The sequence below is a fragment of the Molothrus ater genome, chromosome 4 (assembly GCF_012460135.2).
Source record: "Molothrus ater isolate BHLD 08-10-18 breed brown headed cowbird chromosome 4, BPBGC_Mater_1.1, whole genome shotgun sequence".
NCBI lineage: Eukaryota > Metazoa > Chordata > Aves > Passeriformes > Icteridae > Molothrus > Molothrus ater.
In genome coordinates, this window is record NC_050481.2 from 66,474,111 (window position 1) to 66,500,952 (window position 26,842).

The following is a 26,842-nucleotide window of genomic DNA, read 5'->3' on the forward strand; positions in this document are numbered from 1 at the left end:
AGCAAGACATCTCATCTCACCCCCTGCTCTGTAGCCCTCCCCTTGGCTCCCTCAACATCCTTTAACACACTGATTTTCACCCAGCTCTTTTCCTTCTCCCAGCCAAGCCCCAGTGAGCACACTTCTGTGGCAGCCCGTGCAGAGGAATCTGATTACCCAGAGAAATGTCTCTGGGAGTCTCTGGGAATGCTCAGCCCAGCAAGTGGCCCCAAAATCTCATTGCTGGGCCAAGCAAGCCTTTTGAAAATTTCAAAAGCATTGCCAGTGAACCCACGGCAACTGAGACAGCTTCTGAAGCTTTTTTAATCCTGCCTCCACCAAGATTTCTTCAGGAGCCAGGCATCCCTGGGTTACATGCCAGCTCAGAGCTTTGTTTCAACCCAGATATTATTATTCCTGAAGACACCACGCTTTACAACAGCTCAGCACATGGATCTCCCTACTGTGCGTTTTCATACGGGTGCTCCAACATTTGTTTTGAGAGCTATCCTGTTCTAACAGCAAACATAAAGATCAGTGTGACCTCTCCTTATCACACAGCCTTTCCTGTGTGGAATTCATTGTGATCTGGACCCCAGTGGCTATTGCATCATTTCTGTTTATGTGTAACCTTTGGCACTCTGCAATCTTATCAGCCTGCAGCCGGCTGCAGCAGAAGATGCGCAGCAGCACCGCCAGCTCTGGCAATCCTCAAACACTGGAGGGGCCAGCTAAGAGTGGAGGCCAGTGAATGATTAGCAGAGCTGTAGGAGCGTCGGCGGGTAGCACAGTTGGGATGGACAGAGACGAGAGATCTCTGCAGCCAGGTTGTGGGACTTGAGGTTCATTGCAAAGGGCCTGGGTGCAGGGGCCCTGCTTGGAGCTGCCAGGCACAGCTTGGAGCAGGCCCGAGAGAAGAGAGGGGGAGAGAGGATGAGAAGGTGAGAGAGTAAGAGGGTACAAGCGTAAGGGAGTAAAAGAGGTAAGAGAGTAAAAATGGTAAGAGAGTAAAAGGGGTAAGAGAGCAAAAGGGTAAGAGTGTAAAAGGGTAAGAGAGCAAAAGCGCAAGAGAGCGAGGTTCCTGTTGCAATACGATAAATCTTCTTCTGTATTGAATATTCTAATTCTCACTAACCAATCTAGTACAATATACAAATCCTATAGCATTTACATACAGCCTATAAGAATCACTATATTACCATACTGTGCTACATTTTAAACCCTAAAAACTCCTCTCTGGACCCCTTCTGCCAAGCTAGTAGGGTCTGCTCTGACCCTTGGACGTCTGCAAACACAGGGTATTGTTTCATCAAAAGGGGATCACCTTCATCCAGCCACACCATTGTTTTCCCATTGTTCAGTAACTAAGGTATCTCAAAGCTTGCTTTCATTTCAATCTCACTTATAGTTTCTACATTCTCAAAATCTTTTGCCAGGCAATCATATTTATAAGGCTTTCCTGTTTCATCTTCCCCAACACAGAGCAAATCTGCAGTCTCTGACAGCTACATGGAAATCAGCTCTGACAGTGGTCCCAGAGCAGGTGAGGCCTGGCTCTGCCCAGCCCCACTCACCGATGACGATGAGGGTGTAGTTCACGTTGGTGCTGCCGAAGCCGTTGGTGGCTTTGCAGATGTAGGTCCCCGCGTCTTCGCTCTCCACCTCCTTGATCTTCAGCCCTTGCTGGAGGATGCGGAACCTCGTCCAGCCACTGTGGATGGTCCGTCCGTCCTTCATCCACATGGTGAGGGGCGGGGGGTCGCCCTCCACCGGGCACAGGAGCTTGATGGTCCTGCCCAGCCTCACGGACTGGCGGTGAATCACTTTATCAGCGATCCTAGGGGGGCCTAGGAAAGAACAGAGACGGGAACAGCTGTTATGACTTTTGCCAGTGACACAGCACTGATTCAAAGCTGTGTCATCAATCTGGCCACTACACTGACTGCTACACAGAATAGAAGGTGCTTACCAAAAATCACTTACAACCAAGGCTGAAAATGTCAGCAATTACAGAGGGATACAGCAAGACCTGAAGCTGTAGCTTTGCAGCTCACGCTAACCCACCAGGGTAGCCTGGCTCTGAGGCTCTATTGCTTTTCCAGCATCTTCCTGTCACAAGAAGGAGCCCAACCACAAACTTTCCTGGTATATTTGGTAAAGAAACTGTAGTTGTTTTAAACTTAACACCTATCCTGAAGGTAAAATTAGTAACAGGAGTGGTACTTACAACAAAACACTGCCCCACACCCCTCAAATGTTCTAATTCTTTCATGTTGTATGTACAGTAATTCCCTTTAATAGTCACCAGATGGGCTTTATCTGAGACACATAAGCCTGCAGTTGTTGAACACAGAATATTCATTGGGTCGTGCTTCAATAAAAGACACAGCTTAGCCTGACATGTTAACATTGCTTTAGTCCAAAAGAGGATATTTTTATAAATTTCCTTAGCAACCCTGCCGGTTTGACCCGCTTGACAAATATTTGCTTTTTGTAAAACGTGATAATTTCATACAAAAGAGAGTGTCCCTGGAATGTCAGACTAAAAACACTGTTGGCCACATGATAACAGGATGCACTTGGACAGGCCAACAATCAGAAAAAAGAAGTGATAAAGACTCCAACAGTGGGAATGCTCCCACAGCTGAATTCCAACTGAAATTCCTTCTCAAGGCTCTGAAAAGTTGAGAGCCTTTTTCCTGCATCTGCCTTTTCTGCCTTTTCATTAATTGCACAAGTTCTTTACAGAGATTGCAATAGCAGTGCTCTTCCCAGAATAGTCTATTAATGGGTGTGATAATAAGTGCCCTGTTCTTGCACAAGGACAAAATGTTTTGCTAAGAATTGCTGATGCTGAGTTGCACCCAAAACCCACAAGATGTTTGTGGGATTTGGAACTGTTCCCTCATATTTTACTCCTGTTCCTAATGTTTTGCAGGATTGGACCCACAGGGGATAAACTACAGAGCTTATATTTGCACTTCCTCATGACTAATTCCTATTATTCCAAAGTCTGCTTGATTTTTCCTCCGCATGACTGAGGCAGTACATACAGTCCAGCTCCTGAATGACTCCAGAGCTGCTGTTGCAGTTACTCATGTTGAATCCCACCCATGAATTTTGCAGCTTTGCTGGTGAAAAGAAATACTGCTCAAGCTGAGAACAGAGTGGTGAATGAACTTATTAAAGAGTTTAACTAAGAGGCTGGTTAAATCAATGGGTCTTAGACACACTCAGATTCTGATGAACTCCTAATGACCCAAAGTAAGGACCTTGAGAGCACTTATTCTGAAAAAGTCAGAGATAACAAAAAATAACAAAGAAGGCAAAGATAACACCCACCCCTTCACATCTTCTGCAGTCACCTATGGGACAGATCTTGGAGGTAATGGTATCCTCCCATACTCTAAGGGAACTGGCAAAACACCATGAGAAATCCTGCCCAGATTTTCTAAAAATTCCAAACCATCCTTATGTTCTTCACCTTGTGAGATTTCCAGCCATCTCTGTGGATGGAGAGACAACCCCAAGGCCTTTTGAATGCTAGTCTGACACAAATTGCATTCCTGAATATTTTATAGTGAAAATCCACCCATGAAGAGGGGCTGTGTGCGCTGCCTTTGATAAGGCAGAATTCTCAAACACTGGGTGAGAATCTGCCCCCAAATTCTATTTCCCTACACGATGCACTCACTCGGTGCAAAGGAGCTGAAATGCCCAGACAAGTCCACAGACTTGTTGAAATTCTGGGTTTGCCCTTGGAGAGGTTCTTTCTGACTCAGAGCACTATCAAACCAAGTCAAACCTTAAGAGTAGTTTCACTGCAACCTGCCTGTGAGCCAGGACACTACTTCATGCATATTCAAATGACAAAAACAGATCTATAATTAGTACTGGGAAAAAAAATGTTTGGTGCAGGGCAAGCAGGGACAGTGGAGAGAGGAGCACTCTCCTCCCAGCTTGGAAGCCTGCTGTAGGCTCCTTCAAAACCCCTTTCCTTCCGACATTCATGGTGACTCCTGATGAATTTGGAGACCTGGAGGAATCAGATAGTTTCCCAGTCACGTCATGAGCTTCTCTGGGGCCGCCTGTACAGGCGGGGCTCCTGATGGCACCAGAGTTGCCTCTGGATCTGTCACATGTTTGGGTCAGTGGTAAGCTTGGTCCTCCTAAATGCCATTTTCCTTTGACTGACCTTTCATTCTGAGGAATTGTTGGATCAGTCCCTGTCACAGGATCTATCCGCAGACCTTTATGACATTTAGAAAAGGGTGCGTTTCTTAGAGCCATTCTGCCTAAAAACATTACTGCAGCTCTTCATTAGCTCCTCCAGCAGCTTTCTCAGGAACAGGAATAAAACCCTCCCCTCACTGTTTTTTCCTGCTGTGAATTTTTTCAGATACAGTATGCACTTCTCAGTAGTGTACAGCTCTAGGACAAAGATGATAAGGCCTTGTTTCTGCTGTAAGTATTTCCATTTTATTACCTACCATCTTTGCATTAATAACTTTCTGCTCAAGCAGTACTCTCTGGAATCAGTGTTCTGATGTAAATATTGAGCACCATGGTAATTATTACAATACTGGAATTTACTACTGTGTTTACAAAGAACCACAATATAATTCAGCACCTTCACATATGTCAGAGGCTTCAGACACCCTGGCAAGCCAATGGTAGCTGGACCTCCTGAAGCTGGGCTACAGCAAGAATAAAATATTGATATCATCAGGATGTCTGTCTCTCTTTCTCATGTACAGGCATTCATTGGGTCTTATTTCACTACATATCTGTAGAGCCCTGCCTTGGGACTGCAACAGTGACGGATGAATACTGTTCCAGTCAAGACACACTTTGGCACATCTCACCACTCTGCACCATCAGAGGCATCAGGGGAGGCAGCAGAGAGGGGTAAGTTTGTTTTGAAAAAAGGCCCTTCTCCAATATCCTCTGGGCAGCGGGTGCTACTGACACAGAGCTGCCTCACACACTATCTAGGCAAATCTGCACTATCTAGGCAAAAATATCTGCACTACCTAGGCAAAAATATCTTCCCCCTCTGAATCCAGATATTAAGCTGCTCAGCACTACTCAGGTTCTCTTGGAAATTAAAGTCCAAGGATTCTCTATAGCAGTTCCATCTCTTACTGCATGATAAAAAGATGTAGTAAAAACACGCTGAGCCAGCCAAATTATTTCCTGTGTGCAGCACTGTTACTGACAGGAGCTCCCCACCTTCCAGAACTGGCCCCTAATATGCCAGGGGGTGGCCAGGAGAGCAGAGTGCCCAGTTAGCCCTCCCAAGGCGCTGATTTGGGATTGTCCCTGGTGTCTGACCCCGCAGGGCTGGGGCACGTGTGCGCTCACAGCTGAGTGCGCGGTGTGGGAGCGGAGCCCAGGACACGGGCCCTGCAGGCTGGATTCATATCTACAGCTGCTTAGCCAGGCAAAATCCCAGGAAAGCACCTGCTGCTTCACCTACAGCTGCCAGGGAGGTAAAAACAGGCTGAGCCCTGGCTCTGACTGACTTCCCATCCCTCGCCGCTGCCGGCGTCTGTCCCGTGCTCTAAGGCAGCAGTAAAAGGCAGATGAAATTACTGCTCAAGCAGCCAGAGTCACGATCTCTGCTGTCCTGGGCTCCAGCTTTGTGTCATGTGTGAGCAGAAATGCTCTAATTGAGTGCAATACCCTATGCCTGCTCACTATAGCACTGCTCCTGCCTTGTTTGTGGGCAAGGCAACACCCCAGGAGCTGGAGAGCAACATCGTAAGGGATAGTTCTGAAACCTGAAAACATTTCATTAAACCAGGCTGTTAAAATAGTGACTTCATACATTTACCAATGCAAAATTAATGCTAATAGGTGTCATTTCTCTGGCTAGGGGGGAATGAATCCTGTCAACTGCCATGTGCCTGCACTCACAGGTCAAAGCTCCTGGATCCTTTCCAGGTGGAGCAGCAGAGAGCAAGTGCCCTCTGGCCCTGAGTGTAAATCCTGGAGGGGTCTCTACACTGTGCTCCTCCCAATTTCTTAGCCATTAGGCAGTGATTCTTGGAAACATCAGCCTTTTTTAAGTGCTGAGAATCTCCAATCTGTGATGCTCCTGAACACAGCATTTCCTTCCTGCAGTATTTTTTTCATGGCATATGGGCATGAAAACAAGACCCTAGGTAGATATTCCATCCAAGATTTTTAGGCATTTTTGTAGTCAGGGAGGGAGAGGAACTCTTGCAGGTCTCCACCAGGCAAGGACAGCTCTCAATGGCCACGGGGCATTGCTTTTAAGCCCCATCAGAGTGGAGAAGCGCAGCTGGTTCTACAGCCTGTCTGAACAGAAGGAGCTTGCTCAGAAAATTAAGCCCCACCTCAACACAATCCCAGTGGGGCAGGTTTCCTTAAGTCCCCCTTGTCCTCAACCCAATAATTTGAGAGACTAATTTCTTAATATTCTGTCTGAGGGAGAAGGGTGGGATTTGACATCTGAGGATGTGACTCGGGAAGAAGTGATGAGAATGCAGCTGCCATCCCCCGTGCTTCGTTGTTATTCTTTCTCCAAACACAAACTAAATATAACTTTGCCCCATAACATTCAAATAATTTTAGTTACTAGCAGAGATCATGCCTGGAGTTCCAAGGGCCAGGGTGCAATCAGGCTTAAAATATAATTTAAACAATCCAGAACCTACATTTTCCACCAAGTTATTTTCTTGCTTGTAGTTTCCCCATCTGCAAATACATATAAACACAACCAGAAAGAAACCAACAAGCTCAGCCAGATGCCAAGTTTTCTGTTCAAGATCATATAAACTCAGTCAAACGTTAACAAGGAAATGCCATGATCACCTCATTTGTTTTAAATATTTCTCCTCATATACATGCAGACAAGTGTGCAGATTTATTTGCCTCATTTACGAATACAAGCAACTGGAATCCCCATTCTGTTCCATTATATAAAAGACAGACTCTACACCTGTCTTACTGAACAGCTGGGCAATTTTCAATTTATATCCACTATCCTACGACACAGAAAAGCCCCACTTGCTGCTCTGCTGCTGACACTGCTTTACTAGCATTCCTGCTCTCCTCCCCAGTGCCTTGGGAAGGGATAGTAGCTGCCATTTCTTGGCAAAAGGAATTATGTAAAACCCAAGAAAGCCTCTTTGCTTTAGCAAATAGCTATTTCCAGGAAGCAGCAAAAACAACTTCTAGAAGTGTATTTAAGACACAACAGTGGAATAGCCTGGAGCTTCCTGTCCATATTTCTCACAGTCAAAAACACACACACACACATGTAATTATATTTTCCTGGGCTGCACTGCAAAGTTCATGCACTCATTCAACTTATACATGTAGTAAACATGATTTACAGCTCTGTGTGAAAACCCTCTAAATATATGGTGTTTTGATAGTGACTCAAACCCAGCACTATAATTTAGTAACACCTAGCAGTGAAAGCTAAATGATTTCCCACTCCACATTCCTAACTTTCCATGAACCCCTTTTTACTGCTAACCTGGGGAGGAGATACTGCTTCTGCAATTGTTTGGACTTATCCTTGCTATTCCTACAACTAAACTGCACACTAATATCAAGCTTCACATATGGTGAACGCACCAGCACTGACCCATGTCCTATGAGACCATTTGCCATCATACAGTTCAAAGTGAACTTTATTAACACATTAAACATAATTACAAAGAGGAAATTCCAAGGAAGGTCAACAAGCCCGGACAGTTTCTTGGAATGGAAAGTAATTTATAATATCCACATACTGTATTGTAAAGTTTATAAAGAAGTTAAATAAGTTTTAAGAGCCCCATGGGTTATGTATATTTTATTATTTAATACCAAACACATTCACTTTCTATGTAGATAAGACTTCTTTTGAAGTGCTGTGTTAGCAAATTAGCAAAGTCATTCACAATGAAGCACCCAAACAGCCCATCAACACATGGAATTAGCATGAGGGGCTGGAGTATCACAGATAGTGTATGTCCTATGAGGAAAATAAAGCTAAGCACAGAAATTTTTCACTACAACAGTGAGATGATGGAATTGGACGGAGATTACCAACCAAACTGCTCATTTGGTGTAAACACAATCTCTTCCACCAAAACTTGAGGCAACATTTGGCCTTCACCACACTCCTCACTGTAAAACCTGAGCTTCCAAAGTCTTTATTGCCAGGGTGGTTCACAGCAAAGTGGATTTTCTTTACCCTTCTAACACTTCAAAATGTGCACAGGCAGCTGGAAAGGACCACCTAAAAGCCATGTTTGAAACACACCTCCAGAGTTGCCTATCCTGGGGTACCTGCTGCTGCAAAGCTGGGCTGGACAATTCCTGCTTACAACCAGAGTTTAACCTCTTCTACAACAGTTTAACCCTCTCTGCAAGACCAACATGAGGATTATGCACTCACACTCTCTGCATATCATTAATACCATTATTTGTATCGGCATTCAGGCAGTAATGATGGATGAATGGACAGAGGCCTGACTCTGCTAGGACAAACTCTACCAAGGAGCAAATCCCACAGGGAAGGCTTTACAAAGCAGTGTTGGGAACAGTTTCAATCAAGAGGAGTAGGTGTTCCTGAAAGAGAGGAACTCTTGGCTCTCTGCACAGTTGGAAGCCATTACATGGAGAGCAGAACTGATAAAAATGCTTTTTGAGAGAGATAAAAGGATGAATGTGTTGCCCATGAATCCCATTAACTAATGGAATAAGCAGTTCAAAGGACTGGTGAATCCAAAATCTTTTCATATTTTCAAAACAAAACAGTTTGCATTTCCAAAAGGTATGTGTTAGCCAAGTAAAGTCGGGGTCAGCGTGGGGGTAACTGGTCCAAATGCTTTGGTATGTGACATGAGGAGATCAGATTAGATGAGCTAATGGGTCCTTCTTGGCTTGAAAACATAGGCACCCACAGACAAAAACAATGCTTATCAAAAACAATCAAAAGATTAAAGAAAAAACCAACAGCATCTCTGTAGAACAAAGACTCTGAGCGAGGAACACAAAAACACCACAAGTATTTGCCGACCAGCCCCGATGGCTGGTCAGGCTTAGATTTGGAAATCATGGACTGTTTGCAGGAGCAAGTTCCAGGCTTCGGGTGCATGGCTCAGCCCAACAACCTGATGGAGAAAACTGCTTTGCAGGTCCATTTCACAGCAAGTGAAGTGCCATATCTTCCCTTTCTTCACTACCTCTGTGGTAGGAGTTGCTTTGCTGATGAAATGGATATTTATTGATAGCACAAAAAAGTACATGCCTTATTTTTACATGACTAATAACTAGCCCTTTGTGTGAAGGCTGCCAGTAAATTTCCTACTCTAGATGTTCCAAAACTAAGAAAAATAGAATATCTGGGAACGTGTTCCATTAATTAAGTGCCCTGCATCCACATTTCACTGACATTTAATAAAATAGTTATTGTATGTTAAACAATTGGCACTTGATTATTGCTTAGATTTATTAGTTCAACAACAGTAGATGAGATACGTATCTCTTATGTGGTTTCTAAATCCTTTGAGCATATGTTTTCAATAATCAGTTGGTATTTATTTAACATGAAATTACCATCTTATTAAATTAAATGTGCATGGGTGACATTCAATATCAATTGTTGCCGAACATTTTTTCAGCAGCAAAAAATAGTAACTTTATCCCTCAGGTTTCAAGGTAGCGAACGCAAAGGAGAGTTAGGATTACTTCAAACTACTTTTGAAGAAACAGACTTCATATGCTGGAAAATTTCTAGTGTGGAAGAAATTATATTATTTATTGTTTCTCAAGTTCTGCCAGTGGGATTAGTGTGGGCCAAAGGAGAGGACTAATATTTCTACTCAAATGCTAAAATTATACTGACGGTGCAGTTCAGGTATGCAGCTCAATGGATAATCAGAAAACTTTTCTTACAGAAGAGATAAGTACAACAAAGGTGTGTTGGCACACACACCCTCACAATCTATCTCGTCCATTCTCATTCAAGAAGGCAAGCCCATCTAAAACATTCATTCCTAATTTGTTGGGCATTTTTTCAAAAGAAATGGCCTTAAAACATGGCTTCAAGGTTTTAAAATTAGAAGGTTTTTTTGGTTTTTTTTTTTTAGCCTGCTATTTCCAGGAAGGACAAACTGCCTAATTCTGGAAGAAAGCTAGAAATCCTCTGGCTTGAGGGAGGATCCAGAACCCAACTGAAATTCCATAGCCCCAACCTGCTCTCTCCAAACCTGACCCAAACCTCCACCATCTCCACCACAGGTCACAGAGGGACCATTCCTGCCAACACAAGACATTTGTTTTCTTCCCATAATCTCTGGGAAACAATCCAGTCAGGCAGCCCTGAATTACCTTCTGGGTTGGATCTACCCAAATTTTAACATAAATACCATTGTACTATGCCTTTCCAACTGTTTCCCAGCCATGCAAATCCTGCTTCACAAGCCCAGTGGATTTTCCAGCCAAATCACCCACATCTTTAAGACTTTCAGTAAAACAAACCAAGCACTCCACAAGACTCAGTTTAATTCACTTTTTTTTTCGTAACAAAAGTCCCCTTCGAGCCACCAATAGCAACCACATTCCAAATCCCCAGGCTCCAAAGATAGGTGTTTACTTCTGAGACAACCTGCTCTGATTGTTGTCCCCTTCTTTGTCCCTCCTCCCTGCATGCAGCACTTAGTCACCCATCCATTTGATCTGAACAGTTCCTAGAAAATAGGATGTCCAAGTTCACGTTTGGTGACACAGGCTCCCCTTGAACCTTGGTAGTCAATATTTAACCCAGTCTGAGCACTGTGCAGGGTTTAATAAGTAATTAGACGTTTCCCTTATGGACAGGCTCTTGTGTGAGCACTGTGCAAGCAGGAAATTGTAAGTGTCATTGTTTATGTCTGCAGGAAAACAGAAACCACGATGGTTGACTCGGTGCCATACACAGGAAAGATGCAAACACAGACCTTTAAATAGCTGGTTTGCCTTCCTGCTAGCCCACAGCAGCAAGTTTTCAGCCATAGACTGACACAGGAGTCTTTTTCACTTGTATCCAAGGAACTGGTTTTCCTCAAAATATTCTTAAAAACCTTTTTAACCAGCATTCACTCTAAGGTATAAAAGTGGAGAAGACTTTAAACTCTTCCATTCACCGCTGGTTCCTACTGGCCTTTCCCAATAGCCAGGATGGAAAAGGTGTGATTAGTGTACTAAGGACTCAGAAGAAAACCATCTTGAACACCCACTCTCGATCATGAGACACTGCCAAAATATCCCTAAGCCTTCTGCTGTTGGGAAATCAGTGGCAGTGCCCTGCATGGCGAGGCTGCTCTCAGCCCTCCCTCTCCTCTGCCCTCGTCTCTGGGGGCTTCTATGTTTGGTCACCACAAAAGCGTGGTAACAACTGTTTGATGGTGACCACAAAGAGATAAACATTGTGGTATTTAAGAACTGGAGATATTTTCAGAGGCTTCTCTAGAACAGAAAGCATTTCCAGCTGAATGGCTGCATAGCAGGCTTGGTATGGAGCCACTGGCAGAACTGTTTTCCTATGAGAAAATCACATTTTTGTCAAGATGCAAGACTTCACCTGGTTTTCTCTTTCAAAGAGTTTTGCCTGGTTTTCTCCCCTTTTCAGCTTGAGAAATATTTTGTGTAATAATTTTGGCCAATCAAAGTAAAACACATGCAAGCAAAAAAAGTTCTGGTTTTAAAAGTATGTTGACTAAGCAATGGTAGTATTTTTTAAATTGGTTGTTGTGTTCCTAAAATCTGAAAACAGTATTGAATATATATATCTGTCTGTGTGTATATTTATATATATAACTTGTCTTGCTCTGGAAGAATAATTAAAAGTAAAAAGACAAATCTTGCTCTAAAAGAAAAATGCAACACACCTTTAAGACAGCAGCATTTTAAAATCTGCCTGAAACCATTTACTGCTGCCCTACCAAAACCTTCATGGTAGGTGTGATAGGAGCTGGCTCTTTCTCTCTGAATTAAACTCTCATCATAAAGGTCTGCCTTACATATGCCTACATCAATGTCATAATCTGGACCAGAGATATACTTTAACATTTTTTTTTTGATCTTCACCACCAATTATACCAATTATACTTTGCTTCACATCATGAAGCTGGTTTGGTGCACATGGACTAAGATGCTTCTTTATGAAATTGAGCTGCAAGGGGCATTTAGTTCTCAGAATAAGACTAAAGCTATTCTGAAGTGAAATACTCCTCTGAAACAGAGGTGCCACATCCTGAAAACCAAATGCTTTGCTTTATAGATCCCATCTTCCCAAACCCCACCAGCTGCTAATACAGACTGTCAGCAACTGCTACCTGGGCCCCAGGGAAAACAAAAGCAGAAGCTGTCCTCTGGCATTTCCATTAACGAGCACTCAATCTACATGACCAAACTGGAGCTGATCCAGAATAAACTCCCAAAGTGCCTTTAGTGTGAACATCGCCTCCTCAGCACCAAATATTTCACTTGAAAGATTTGTTCCTGTTGTGCCATTCACAGTCTAGCTTATACACACCTGTACATCACTTCCAGGAGGGGAAAATACTTGAATGCACTTAAAAAAAAAGTTTTCCCAAGGCTGATTCATTGAAAACCTTCATTTAAACTCAACAGACACCAAGTCTCCCTCATAGGGAAACTATCACTGAATTCTTATAGCATTCCCATCTGGTTCCTGCTCGTCAGACACTGAAGCACACACTACCTGATGTAAAAACACAATAGACTCCCTGGGACAGAGGCAAGTGCAGCTTTCTGCAGCCTGCCTGCATCTGGGAGAGCTTCAAACGGACCCACTTCCTCTGCCCCTCTCTGTTGGTTGCTCCCAACAGGGTTAGTGCACTCTTACCTGTCTTTTATGTGTTTTACTACCAGGAGAGAGTGAAGACTCCTTTGCTGTCAGACTTATTATGTCCAATTGCACCACCTAGGACTGCCAGAGGCTGTGCTGTAATGTCCTGGGACTGTTCAGCTTCTAAAATCAGATAAAACCAGATTTGCATTTAACCTGGTATGTCCAAAGGTTTGCTGCACCCCTTGCTGCTCAAAAGCTGCCTCACATCACCTGGAGGAAGGTATTCCTCCTGTACCTCTACTACACACCAGCATGGCACATGTCAGGATGAATGGTATTAGCAAACCAGCACCTAGCAGTGGGTATAATCTGCCAAAACTGAACTACTGAAAACAAATATTTAAAATATAAATCCATTTAGATTCCACAAACTATGGGTTTGGAAATACTTCTCCTTTGCTGAAGATCCCACACTGCCTGCTTTTCATCCCTGTACATCTCCATCAGCAGCAAAATGGTGCTAATTATTATTTGATATACAAGCAAACTACCAACCCCCTGTTCTGAGCACAGCCTGTTGCTTTATTTGAGCTGCCCAAACTTCAGCAGCTACAGAGGCACACAGGAGTTTTGCTGACACCGACTGCTCCGTGATTTTGAGTGACGCCATTCCACTGGCGGGCTGCGCGCTGGAATGTAACATCATATCCAGCAGGTAGATAGAGCCACTGGAATATCAATTAATGTGCAATCCTATTACCTCAGTGTCTGGTAATGTGCAGTCCCTCCTGCAAGTGGAAGGGGGAGAAACCTTGAGAGCACAGGCACTATCTAGGAAAAGCTGTGCATGGAGAAGTATTGTCTCGATGCGGAGCTGCCCCGCATCCCATGGCGCACGTGCGGGTACCGGCACACGCACGGAGCATCAGCTGTCAGCAGGAATTCCTGCCTGCACTCTCAAGTGCTGCCACAGCCTGTCTGCCCAGCCTGCCCCGTTTCTGGGCTTCCCTGCTCACAGAAATAGGTTTTACTGTTGAAGTGACTTGAACTCGTTCTTGAAGCCACGTCAGGAATCACTCCGTGCTCCTCGCATGGCATTTCTGAGCAAGGAGTCAAGAGGTCGAAACCCAAGGTCAGAGAACAACAGACATGCAGGATCCCTTGCTGTACCTGAGGCTGGAGAAATCAGCACATTCCTAATCAGCTGCTAATCCCCTAATCTTTATTGCATGTAAATTCCAGCCCCTTCCCAATGTCTGTGCCATGGTATTCTCCAATCTGATTATGGTGAAGCCCCATTGGAAGACTCATCGATAAAAGATGGAAATGTGTAAAATCGATTTGCTGTATATCACAAACAGCGCCGCAAACCCCTCCAGGGATCAAAGAACTGCCATCAAATAGCAACAAACAGAGGACTGTTAAAAACACTTCTTATCTAATAGTGGATGTGACTATTTAACAAAAGACAAAATTCACTTCCGAAGGAAGAACAGTGCTGCATTGTTTGACTGACAGTAAAGGATCAGTTCATGACTAAGGCGGAGCAGGCAGTGTAAGAAAGGTCACCATTTAAGGCCAAGCTGTAAAAGTGTGAGGGCAGAAGACAAGAGGGTCTAGATGCACTCTGACTCACAATTTACTCCACCAACAATCTCAACTTTACTTCCAGAAGGTACAGCAGGAGCACTATGGACATGGAACAACTGGTCGATTATTTCTGGTCAAATATTTTGTCATTTAGCATTTCTCTTGATATGAAGCAATAATCATTGGTAGGGCTGAGCAAAACACTTCAGCTTCTGGTCCTGAGCTCACTCAAGCTTTGTCTGAAATGGCTCCACCAAGAGGGTCCAGAGCTTTGGTCCGCTGGGAACAGTCTGGACTCCATTATTATAAGTACAGTGGTTTTTAGTGTTGAAAACAATGAAATTTTGATAATGCTTCTAAAAAATAAAATACTTTGGCAGGATCTCACTTTCCTACGTCACTTTCCTATGGTGAATATAAGGGAAACAAAGCCTCCTTCATGTAATTCACCAGAAGACAGAGAAAAATTCTAAACTGGAAGAAAGCAGAGGCCATTCCTATTCCTGTGTTTCATCCATTGAGGGGAGTTTGCCAGAACTCACAATTTTAATTTTTAAATCTTGTGATATTAGGTGCTTGTTTCTTCCTGTCTCTTTTCGGAGGGCATGATCCTGAAGGAGAATCTCCTGTTTATTTAAACATGAAAGAAAATTTGTGACCTTTGTGATTGTGGGGAATCACTAAATGCTCCGAAAACAGGAAACAAATAAATAAAATCCAATTTGTTGTAACATTCAAGCTATTTCAGCCAGAGTGCTGGCTTTTGTGGGGTTTGACCAAGGAGCATTGAACACACAGGATTAGTAACGTGAGTGTTTCCCACGAATGTGTCCCATGTGATTTTTTTTAAGCATCTTTATGACATGCATTAACAAAAGGCTGCACTGGCTGTGGGATCCAATAGCTGTAGGATCTGAAACAGCTTATGCTCCATTCACCATACAGGAGATTATAAGCAGGTGTCTCTCCTAGAGAAACTGGCACACTACAATCAACAGGAAGCTGGCTCATATTCCCAGATGTTTGTCATTATGGGAAGCAGGGAGATGTTAGGGTCAATAAAACCACACTGCTACTCTTGCAGCACCTACAGTCCAAGACGGACTTCAGTAGCTCAGCTCTGCCATTGATAAAAGTTTTACAAGACCTCTGCTCCAAACAGCCCTGAAATCAAAGGTCTGTTTACTTAGCCTTTGCTTGCTGGGCTTTAGGATAGTGCAAGGAAGATCAAAGCAGGGACCTCGTTTAACATGTCCAAGTACACAACCAGCAAGTCTGTTTATGTTGGATTCCTACACTCTGAGAGTGCTGCTGTCTGTCAGCACTTCAGGCTCATTTTCAGCAATACTGGGTGAGGAGGGAAATATTCAGAAAGACCCCACAGATTCTGGTCTTGCTGAAACAGAAGCCAAAGTCAGAGCAGGGAGCTCTGCTTGTAACTGTGACTGCCAAGGTCAAACACAAACTCCTTGCAGGGAAAAGGAAACCTTCATGGGTCAGAGACCTCTGGTCTCTACTGAAGGGCTCCACCATTAAAATGCAGCTAAAGTCTGCATGAAGAGCTGGAAATGCATTTTGGCTCTGTATAATTTGTTTCTGTACTATTTGGTTCCATATTATTTTTTATTGACAATGCATAATGAGATTCAGTTTGGCACTGGTAAGGGATGACACCCTGAGCACCTCATGCACAGAAAGAGGTGCAACAGCCCCCAGCAATTCACATCTCCCACTGATACCTGTCCAACCCCACACTGGGGAAGGGACAGTTTGCAATGACAGGCAATTTATTAACAAAGCTTAATTTCCAATGGCCCTACATTCTGTGGAGCCATTTCCCAGGGCCTATTAAGGGGCAAGAATCTGATGACATCCTAATTTATTTAGTTGCTTGTTTGTCACTGTTGCATTAATGTCTCTTTGTTTAGAAAATTCATCTATATATTTAGAAAAGCTGAAGACTTACAATGGCCTTTGTTCCAAGCGTGGTGGCAGGGGGATGCAGCACAATTACAATCCCTTCTACATGACTTCCCATTTTCACAAAGTTTGAACTTAGTATCTCTCACATCACTCCTTCTCAAACAATGTGTGTGAAATTGGCTTAAAGGCTTAAAAGCTACTGGAAGGGATGGAGATGGATTGACCCTCAAAAAATGTCACCACATGAATTTCATCTCTTTAGGACACCAATGTAAAGACCAGCCAGACAAGGATGGGTATGGAAAGGGTACTCAGACAGAAGGAGACAGCTGGTATTTAACTTTGGAAGTAGGGCTCTTTCTTTGAAAAATTTATCTGAGGATTTAACCCCCATCTGGTATCACAGCAGAACCTCCACCAGAAAACCAAATAACAAACATTGGGATGGATCCACTTTATGCTCATTCCTTTTACTTTTCTCAGTGTTCTGTTAAAGTTTCCTAGGGAAACCCTTTCATGTTCTGAGCAATGTTGCTCAAAATAAATAGAAACCTGGGACCTGCAAAAGGCAGTAACCAGTGTAAGGAAACCAAATCTCCCAACAGACAGCTCGCTCTAGAGCTGCCTCCGGCAGATGCCCTGCATCTCCCTCTGAAATACCCAAAAAGGCAGAGACAAGGCACTGGACTGGCACTGGCCTATAGATGAGCCCAACAGAAACAAGTTAATTCCTGCTGCTCCTTCCCTTGGCTTCACAGAGGAGTAAAACTTTCTAAGTTAAAAAGTTGTAAGGACCAGGTAGAGAAAATGTCACAAACTGTGGGCTGGAGGAGCCCCATTAGGTCTCGTTCCCACCCATCTCTCTGGACTATCTGCAGAAATTACCCTTTAAAACAGAGACAAATAAAAGGGAAGAGAACCTAATGGATAAGGTACTTTCTTAGGTCCTTGATAGTCAGAGAGCAAGGTACCACACAAGGTACCAAAGTGCCACAAATTGCACAATTGCACAAAGCTGGGGACACCTTCCTCTCTTGAGGTGCTGTGAGGACACACACCAGATTGCAAGGCACCCTGTGATCACAGGCAGATGGGAACCTGAATGGATATGCATCTCTTAAGACTCACCAAAGAATCTTCTCAGTTTTCCAGGGGAGATCCTTTCCCTAAGGAGGCAATACAGGCAGCTTTTCTCCACCTCATTCCACTGCCTCTAGTCAAAATCCTCATCTACGCTCCTAAACTGTTCCCTCCCCCCCCTCCTGGCTCCAGTATCCAATCCCTTCATACACTTGCAGACAGTTATTGTCCCCTCAGGTGTCACTTAGCCAAGCTATAGATATATTTACAAGCAGCTCTTCTAATCTTCTCACATAAATCAGTCCGCCCAGTTGTCTGATCCGATCATCCGGGCCTGTCTCTCTCTGTCCGGACGAAAACCTTGCCTGTCTCCCTGACATCTCCTGGATGTCGAGCTGTCAGCTCAAGCTCAGAGCTCTTAATCTTCCTCCCCCTCCCCACCTCCTTCCTTAATTGCTGTGGACACTGCTACTGTCCTGCCTGTCGCTCAGGCCCACAGCCCTGGTGTTATTTTTTGCTTTGCTCTCCCTCCAGCTCTCCCCATCCTGGCTCAGACCCTGAGCCAAAGTCTTTCTGCAGCTCCTTGATAAGCCCAGCCCTGGCTGCCTGTCCACTCACTTGGAGTTTGCATCCAGACTCCCATCATATTTCATCAAGACTCCTCTGCTCCAGCCTTGGCAAAGCACACTCTTGCCTCATCCATATTAATTTTTTCTAGGCATTGCTCTGGCCACTTCCCCCTCTCCTCACATCCACCTTTCCCTTTCCCTGCCACATCAAACAGCTGCTACTTTTCTTCACTTGTCAAGGCTCCTCCTGGCCTCTTCCCAATCACTGTTCTGCCACCTCTTCCTTACCAGAGGTCCACCCTCTTCCAGCTGTGCCAGATGTCCAGGCTCTCTCCTGCCTTTTTTACATTTTTCAAAGAAAATCATGGGTATTTCCTGCCTAGGTGTTTCCTTCCTGGCTGTCTCCCTGCACATGCCCCCTAAAGCTTTCCTGCACCAGGAACCCACCATCACTGGTCAGCAGCCAAGCCTGGCATCCTGCTGGTCCTCATGGCCAACACCATCAAACAGTTTAAAACGAAAAGAAGAAGAGATTTAGATCAGATGAATGGAAGAAATTCTTTACTCAGCGTACACTGGAACAAGTTGCCCTGTTAAGCTGTGGCTGTTGCATCCCTGGAAGTGCTCAAGGCCAGGCTGGATGGGGCTTGGAGCAACCTGGGATAGTGGAGGCTGGAAATTGATATTTGAGGTTCCTTCAAACACAAACCACTCTATGATTATAAGATTTTCTGATCTCACTGCTGCTTTACTCCAGCCATTTTCCTGCCATTCTCCTTCAGCTCATATCCCCAGGTAGCTCTTGAGGCACAGCCTTCTTGTGTTCACACACATTGCACAGTGAGGTGAAGGCCCCGAGCACAGCAGTGACACACACAAATCATGCTAATCACAACAGCTTCACTAGCACCTCTCTGCTGATTATCCTCATTTCTGCATCCACAGCATTAATGTATAATTGCATTTTAACAAGCTTCATTAGCACATTGCCTTGGTAAAGCTTAACACAGCCCAAGCACCCAAGGAAACCTCATGGTGCTTTTCTGCTCAATATAATTTTCAAGTCTTCTGTAACCTGATTTGTTAGGAATAACCTCAGGGCTGTAAAGCTTTTCTTCTGCCATCCAGTAATTAAGGAATAATTTGTCACGGAGCAAGTGAAGCTGCAGGGCAGGAAGGCCCTGTGCAACACAATGGAGCTGTGTAAACCAAAGCCCTGGGTACAGGAACAGAGCATCCCTCCTCTCCTTCTTCATTAGCCAGGAGCTGGTGCTCAGCTCCTGTAAATGCTGCCCAGACCCCTCAGTAATGCAGCTCTTGCTGCAGGCAGAGGGGTAATGCAGGGAATAATGCAGCTCATGCTGCCTGTGTGCACCCTGCCAGCACACACTGGCTGTGCCTCTGCCCCTCCTGCACTTTTCCTGGACATGGTGCAGAAAGGTAAACAGCCCCTTGCCAAACCGTACTGCTGGCATCAGCTGTGTGATGGAATAGGATTAAGAAATGGGCTGCAAAGCTTTTTAAGATAGTTTTATGAAGCTCCAAAGGATAACTGAAAATCCATATTTTTTTTAAACATAACCAGCCTGGGAAGAAAAATGTGAGGAACTGAGGAATACGACAGATTGAGCACAGGTAATACATCTATCCAGTATGAGGGGTATTTCTGTCTGGCTAAACCTTTTCCAGCCTTAATACTTTTCCCAGTTATCTCAGTCACATAAAAGTCAAACACTTTCCCAAGCATTCCTGGAAAGATGCTTCCTGTTTTGGTGAGGGAGAGAGGGTATTTTTAAGTAAAAAATGATCTGACTATGCTGACTGTGTATGAATCCCAGTCATAAAACCAGAAGTAGTTTTGCAGATGGAGGTTGTTACCTGATTTTTTCCCTTAACTTCCATAGTAACCAGATTAAGGAACTGCTGGCAAGCCTCAGTTGCTTTTCCAAAACCATATGTAGGAACAGTATGGCAGGAATAGAAAGCTATAGAATATCAACAGCTACATGGCCCCAGACAGCTGTCTGTGAGAGCAGGAAACATGGGGTTAATGGCTCTTTCATACTTTTCCTTCAGTACTTGCAACTGAGGACTGGTATGGAGATCATTGCTGGAAATTCTCCATGCAAAGAGACACACAGATCTCGTGAAGTGTCAGCAACACTCAATTCCCATTAATTTTAAGGGAGATCAAAGTTGTCAAGCATTTTGTAGGGTATTCTAAATCTGTGGACAGATAGGCTCCCATCTCACTATAAAACAGGTTGTCCCCCAGCAAACCCCTCTCACACCTTTATTTATCCATGCTTTGCAATTTTCCAGCTTAAGCACATAAAGAAGAAAAAAAAACCAACAGTTGTCAACCATCCTATACTACAATAGTTGATTCTTAAGGAATATATACTTCTCACATCCTACTACCATTATTTTAATGTTCAGAGGTAAAGGAAAAACTTCACCCATCCCCACCTTCTTCCCCCTTAACCAGACAAATAAGGCATTCAGCTTGTCTGAATTTGAATTTTTATTGGAGTTGATCCAGCAACCAGAGCACATTGCTAGAAGCCAAGGTCCCGCTTCCTTCAATACACCTCCTTCATTCTGACTCCCTGCTTTTGTACAGCTTTGGTAATCTCAATCTGTGGTCAGGGATAGGATAAAATTTCAGCTATTTCCCCCCTCAACTGCACAGAACAGGGCTTGCTCTTAAATCAAAAGCCCTGCACCCTAAACCTCTGGTTAAGTACTTAACTATAGGCAAGTCTTTGAAATCATCACAGGCTTCTTTTTTCTTAGATATAGTGCTGAAAACCACAGAAGTGAACCCAGATCTCAGGAATATGAAAGGTATTCAGAGGAAAGTGGGGGAAGGGGGCTCATAGGGTGGCTCCCCCAGTGCTTTCTTGGCCTGATCTTCTGAAATAGATGGCATTACCAGTCCTCATCAAAAATGTAAAATTTCCTCCCTTGTTCTCTAGGGCATGAGAAAATATTGTAAACTTTCCCGGAAGCATTAGGAGGAGACAGCACCTGCAATCCAGGCAGAAGTCACTCTTCTGTCATTGCCTTGGTAAATGACCTCCACCTTCCTGCACAGGATGGTGTGGGCTCCCACATACCTTCTACTGATGTTTAGATTTCCCTCTCTCAGTACTTCTCCTTTTTTCCTCTCATTCCCTCTTCTCTCTACAAATAGTAATTCAAGAACCACGATCACCCCTTTGCTTGGCTTCAGGTCTCTTGCATGGGCTAAAGTTACCTCCAATTCTCCAGCATGGGTTGGGGAATTTATTTATATTCTGTGTTCTGGAGATAGACCCCATGTCTTGCCAAGGGCTCTCATGGGTATTACAAAAGGAACACTGACAAATATTTATGGAACCTAAAGTGAAATTCAAGACACTGTTAAAATAAAGTTTGCTTTAGGTTTTTTGGCTTTTTTTTTAATTCTCCTGAAGAATTGACCTGGCTTTCTTGGCAAAAAGACTAATCCAAATGCTATTGGTATCTTAGCAGCTCATAAGAACCACATGCTTCAAATAAAGCCATTACTATCAGACATGCTGAGTGGTTCAATTAAACAAATATGAAAATAGACACTTCATCCTGCTTTAACTAAGTGGGATCATTTCACTCCTGAATCCAGAATGACAATGAAAATGATATAGTATTTATAGAGCAGCTTTTTATCCTGAAAGATCCCAAAGGATTACACAGACCCTGCTTCACACACTACTGAGATGCTGCCCCTTCCAGGGAGGAACACATGAGCTGTCCCACTGCCCTGAGGAATGGCACATGGCAGTTCAGACAGAGGAGCAGAAAAGAATTCCACATTCAGCTGAAACTATAGAAAGGAATTTAAGCACACAGAATAGAGATTGTTTAGGCTGGAGCACATCCAGCACAGAGGAGGTATAGTGATCTGGTGTTTCAAATACAGAAGTTAAGGCAAAACAGTAAAAAAGTGCTGGTTCAAACTATCCAAAACCCAAAATTTAGGGAAGAAGGGGAAATGCCATCTTGAAGGTGAACAATTTAAGTTCTTCCACTTCAGTTGTGCATGGGAAACTCTCTAGAAGATGTTCTTGCTCACCATTCCCTTCAGGAATACAAGAACCAGGAGTAATAATTCTTTACATAGCTGCCTGTTCACACAAGGATGACACAGGATACAGTATGAATTAAAGGCTTCAAAAAGCTTTGTCTGGTGGTCTCACACACATCAGAGACAGGAAAACACTGGGTCCATCTACATCACACATCAACTGCTGCCAGGATCCCTGCTGGCACCTCTGCCTCATTTCATATCGTCACATATCTGCACTGCAAATATAATGCAGCCTGTGGGGAGAGAGAGAGACTTGCCCAAGGCTGCCCTGTGAATCTGTAGCAGCAGCATCAGGAATCCAGTTTTGACTCCCAGTGCTTACTGTGACAAGCAGGTGATGCCTCCCCACGCCAGGACAAATGCCCATGGCTTGCACGAGGAGCTCAGCAGGCCTCAGTGTAAAATGTCAAAAGGTGCCCAAACATTTTCCAGTAACATTTTCTTTTGTGAAAGACAGAAAAGGAAACCACTGATTTATGAGCAGCAGCATGGCAGGTCATGGCAAAACAGGGAGAATCCATCTCTTTAAGAAGTTAGGGACACAGTGACATGACATGAAGTCTTGTGGGCACACACCAAATGTCAGCTGCAGCTCTAAGGGTTACAGCAAGGACTGGAACCAGCTCAGTGTCAGGAGTTCAGCCTGTGGATGTGCTCAGGATGACACATCTGCAAAGAATCAGAGTCACAGAACAATTTGGGTTGGAAAAGACCTTTAAGATCAAGTTCAACCATTAAACCAGCACTGTCAAGTCCACCACTAAAACCATGTCCCTACATGTCACATCTGCACATCTTTTAAATCCACTCAGGTACAGTAAGGAGAAGCAGCCTTGAAAATATTACTGCAAACATATCCCCAGTACAGAAATGGGAAAGAAATGCAACTGTGCCACGAGAGTTTTTTACCTGGCACATAGACTAGCACTGGCATGAGCCTCTCTGCAGAACAATTAGCAGAAAGCACCAATCTTATAAAGCTTCTTTCTTCCTTCCAGTTCATTTAGCCTGAAGTAGAGCAATCAGGACTCTTCTGGCAGGATATCACATTCTCAATCTGTAACCACTTAAAGGAAGAGGACAACTATTGCAGAGAGATGTCCCAGGAGAAGAAATCATTGTACAAGTGAAAGGGATTTCTTTGGAGTGACTTTCAAAATAATGTGAAGCTGCTCTTGTTTTTTCTTTTCTTTTCTTTTCTTTTCTTTTCTTTCTTTCTTTTCTTTTCTTTCTTTCTTTTCTTTTCTTTTCTTTTCTTTCTTTTCTTTTTCTTTCTTTTTCTCTTCTCTTTCTTCTTTTTCTTCCTTCTCTTTCTTTCTTTTTTCTTCCTTCTCTTTTCTTTCTTTTTTCTTCCTTCTCTTTTCTTTCTTTTTTCTTCTCTTGCCTTTTCATCACTTTTTCCCCTCAGTACTGTACAACAAACCTCTCTTTTTCTAGTTAGTAGTTGTTCACAAACCTAATCTTCTGTGGTTTCAATACAATAAGTAAGGCAGATAATCATGTACTGTGAGAAGGAAGGGGGTGACTCCGTGGCCATACAAGCTCCAGGTACTTTTTTTCCCAGAGGGAAGTGGAAAGAGCAAAATGAAAACACTCAGACTTAAGAGATGAGCAAAGAAGGAAGACATGGCATGCTGTACAAAGAAGACTTCCAGTGGCTCTACAAACTGCCAAGAGATAAATCTATTCTCTTATTTATATGTATTTTAGGGTGCTTTCAGTACTCATGGAACTCTCATCACTGACAGCAGAGGGAAAAGTGCATCTATACAGAGATTGTGCATTTCCCTGCCATGACAGGGATCGTGTCCTCAGGTGGCAGAGAAGGAGGATACAGAGTTCAGTCCCTGTCTGGCTTGAGGTTGCACAACACACAGGACAGCAGAACTCTGGACCCACACAGCACTGCAGAAAAAGGCTGTGGGATAAATCATGGCTAAACAGGTAAGGAAAATAGGTGCCAGCTCTGCTTTGGGAGGTGCATTGGACTGAGGCCACCAGCTCTGCTGCTGTTTTGGAACAAGAAACCCTCTATTTTCACCCTTGAGCAGGAGCCAGGTTGGACTAAAGGGCAGCAGTCTGACCTGGAAGGAACTTTGTGCAGCAGCCTTGAGGCAAAGCAGCCCACACCACCCACAGGAGACAGGATTGCACACAGAAGTGACTCTGTCCCTCAGTCCTGTGAGAACACGCTGCTCGTGGTGAGTAAGCCTGTGTCATCCTGCAAGCCCAGGGTGTCAGGAACACACCCAGCTCCAAAACCCAGTGGATGGTGAACGTTTGCAACACCACTCTTCAAACTGCAGCACAGGGCTGTGCACAATGCCACACACCTGCAGGACATGGAGATGTGGGGGTAAGGGCTTCTGCACAGCTGGGCAGCCAGAATGGGTGCCTTGGAGAACCTCTGGCTGGTGTTCAAGAAACCAAGCCTAGCAGAGAGTGTTCCTTCTCCCTCCCACCCTCCCAGTGGCATCAGGAAGGTGCACTGTGCTCTGGCTGGTGCTGATGCACCTCTGCTGATACAGCACTGCTGCTGCCTGCACAGGCTGAGTGCCCCTGCTGATCTCCCCACTCAGCTCCTCTGAGCCTGGAAATCCCAACAGGCCATCCAGGCTGTGCTAAAATACCCTGCCTGTTGCTGGAAATGAAGGCAAAGTGGAAAGGGTAGAGGCAAAAGAGGATGTTTAAACAGTGCAACAAATGACTGAAGGTACTAAAAATTATTTAAAATCCATTTTTATAATAATAGAAAAGATGATTGCAAAGCTTATAGCATCTTACAATCAGTTTCTCTGCATATGTATACACACACAGCATGTAAAAATGCTGCATTTTATCACATCTCTTTGCAGATCAGGACATGACATCAACCTACATACAAAAAATCCATGTGTGTGTATTGCCACATATTTCATGAAAGTAGAACTTCAGCACTGGATTACTGAAATGTGTGATGTTACTCCACTGCCACGAGGGCTCCCTCTCTGTACCATGAAATACATGGCTATTTTAGCACATGCAGAGCCTACTTTCTGCAGCAGCATGACATCACCAGCCCCACATTCAGAGAATAATCATGGCCTTGTCTGCCCTGCAAAAACCGACCCCACAATACAAAAAAAACCAAGTGCAGTTCAGCCAGTAGCAGCAAGAGCAGTGCTCTAATGCAATACTGGACTCAGCTGTTTTTAGTGTTGGATCATCTAATTCTGCTCAGAGTGGGGTAAGAAAAACCATGAGGAAAAGCTCCCACACCCCAAAACCCCCTTGCCATAGCCTAATTTCAGCAGCCATGAAGAAAGTGAGGAGAAAAGGGTTTCACAGTCCCCGGATATTTTTGTGAAATGTCAAAAGAAAAATTCTATTACAAAGAGGGGTAACAAAAAATAATGAAAGTAAGAACCTCAGCATTTTCTTAAAACTTTAATCTGTGAACATTTTTCTATCTGGTCAGATGTTCCAGCAGCAGTTTGGGAGTGTTTCCTTTCAATCCTGGCAGCTGCTATTCATTTTTTATCTTTTCAAGCTTTTTTGTAAAAAAGTAACCTAAATTGTAGATTAAACCCAAACTATGCCAAATCAGACAGTCTTACATTTCATTTGAAGAAAGTAAATGGCAATCACAACCTCCCTAGGAGACAATTTTATTCCTACCATTCTTTATTTGTACAACAATTAGCCTTTTTCTGATCCAAGATAAAGTCCCCCAGGCACAGTTGTGAAACATGATAATAGCAGAGTGCTGGGTTTTTTTTAAATGAACCTGATGAATGACCAAAATCAATCATTCCCTCAAAATTTTAGCTATGATGAGCTGGAATCTTGCACCCTGGAAGTGTTACCTCCAAAAATTCTCAGCTAGACCCAAGGGTGATATAGGAGCATCCTCAGCTCCCATGTCTCACAGCAGTTCATGGGTGTTATGTCATTCCATGGTGCTTCAGCAGCTGTGCACTGGAACAGCCACTAGCTGCTCTTCTTAAACACTGAATATGTAAGATTTCATGCACGTCAGACTTTAAACAGCAAAAGTAACCCCTTCTCCTACACGGTAATGTCAATGAGAAAGGAAATTAACTGAATTCTTTCGTGCCCAGAGCCAGTGAGCTGTGACACAGGGCAGCACAGCAGCTCCCCACGTCAGCCAGCGAGGAAGAAACGCACTGAGACTGTGCCAGATGCATCTCCTCATTTCACTGGCATGCAGGGATGGGTGAACACGTCAGCAATGCACCCCTTCCCTCTGGGAAGGCCCCATCCCTCAATTCCCTTCCAGGGAAAGTGAAACCACAGCAAAGTGACCTCCCTTGTGAGGCACCTGGGAGGCTGCTCCGTGCAGAGTTATCTGTGTGGCCTCTGAGATCTTCCATTCCTCTGCACAGATTGCTTCTGGCATCCAGAATAAAGTAGAGGGAGAAGCACTTGTGCCTGGAATTCCCTGAATTTCATTACCAACCACCAAGGGCTTAGCCAGGGCCAAGCTCTATGGTTCCTGCACAGCCACACTTTTATTTTGGGGTGATAAAGGACCATTCACTACTGCCAGGGAGCCTTGAGGGGTGGGATGTGGGTGGGTGGGTGCCTCCACTGAACCAGACACTGAACCAGACTCATGCAAACAGCTGAGACACTCAGTGCCACAGCACTTGTCCTGCTCTTGCAGTGCTTAACCTATGCCAGCTGCTGCCTGAGCCATCTCCTTCAGGACCTGGCAGTGACAGATGCATAATTCTGTCTGGGGAGATGTGGGACCTGCTCTCCCTTCCC

General features: G+C 44.1%; 1 protein-coding gene across 1 annotated transcript in view; it reads right to left on the minus strand.

The window, feature by feature from the left end:
• FGFRL1 (fibroblast growth factor receptor like 1) overlaps window positions 1–26,842 on the minus strand; it is a 169,825-nt gene that overhangs the window by 85,635 nt on the left and 57,348 nt on the right. The window contains exon 3 of the mRNA XM_036382915.2: window positions 1,554–1,826. Within this exon, the coding sequence (XP_036238808.1) occupies window positions 1,554–1,826 (273 nt within the window). The remainder of the gene's footprint in view (window positions 1–1,553; window positions 1,827–26,842) is intronic.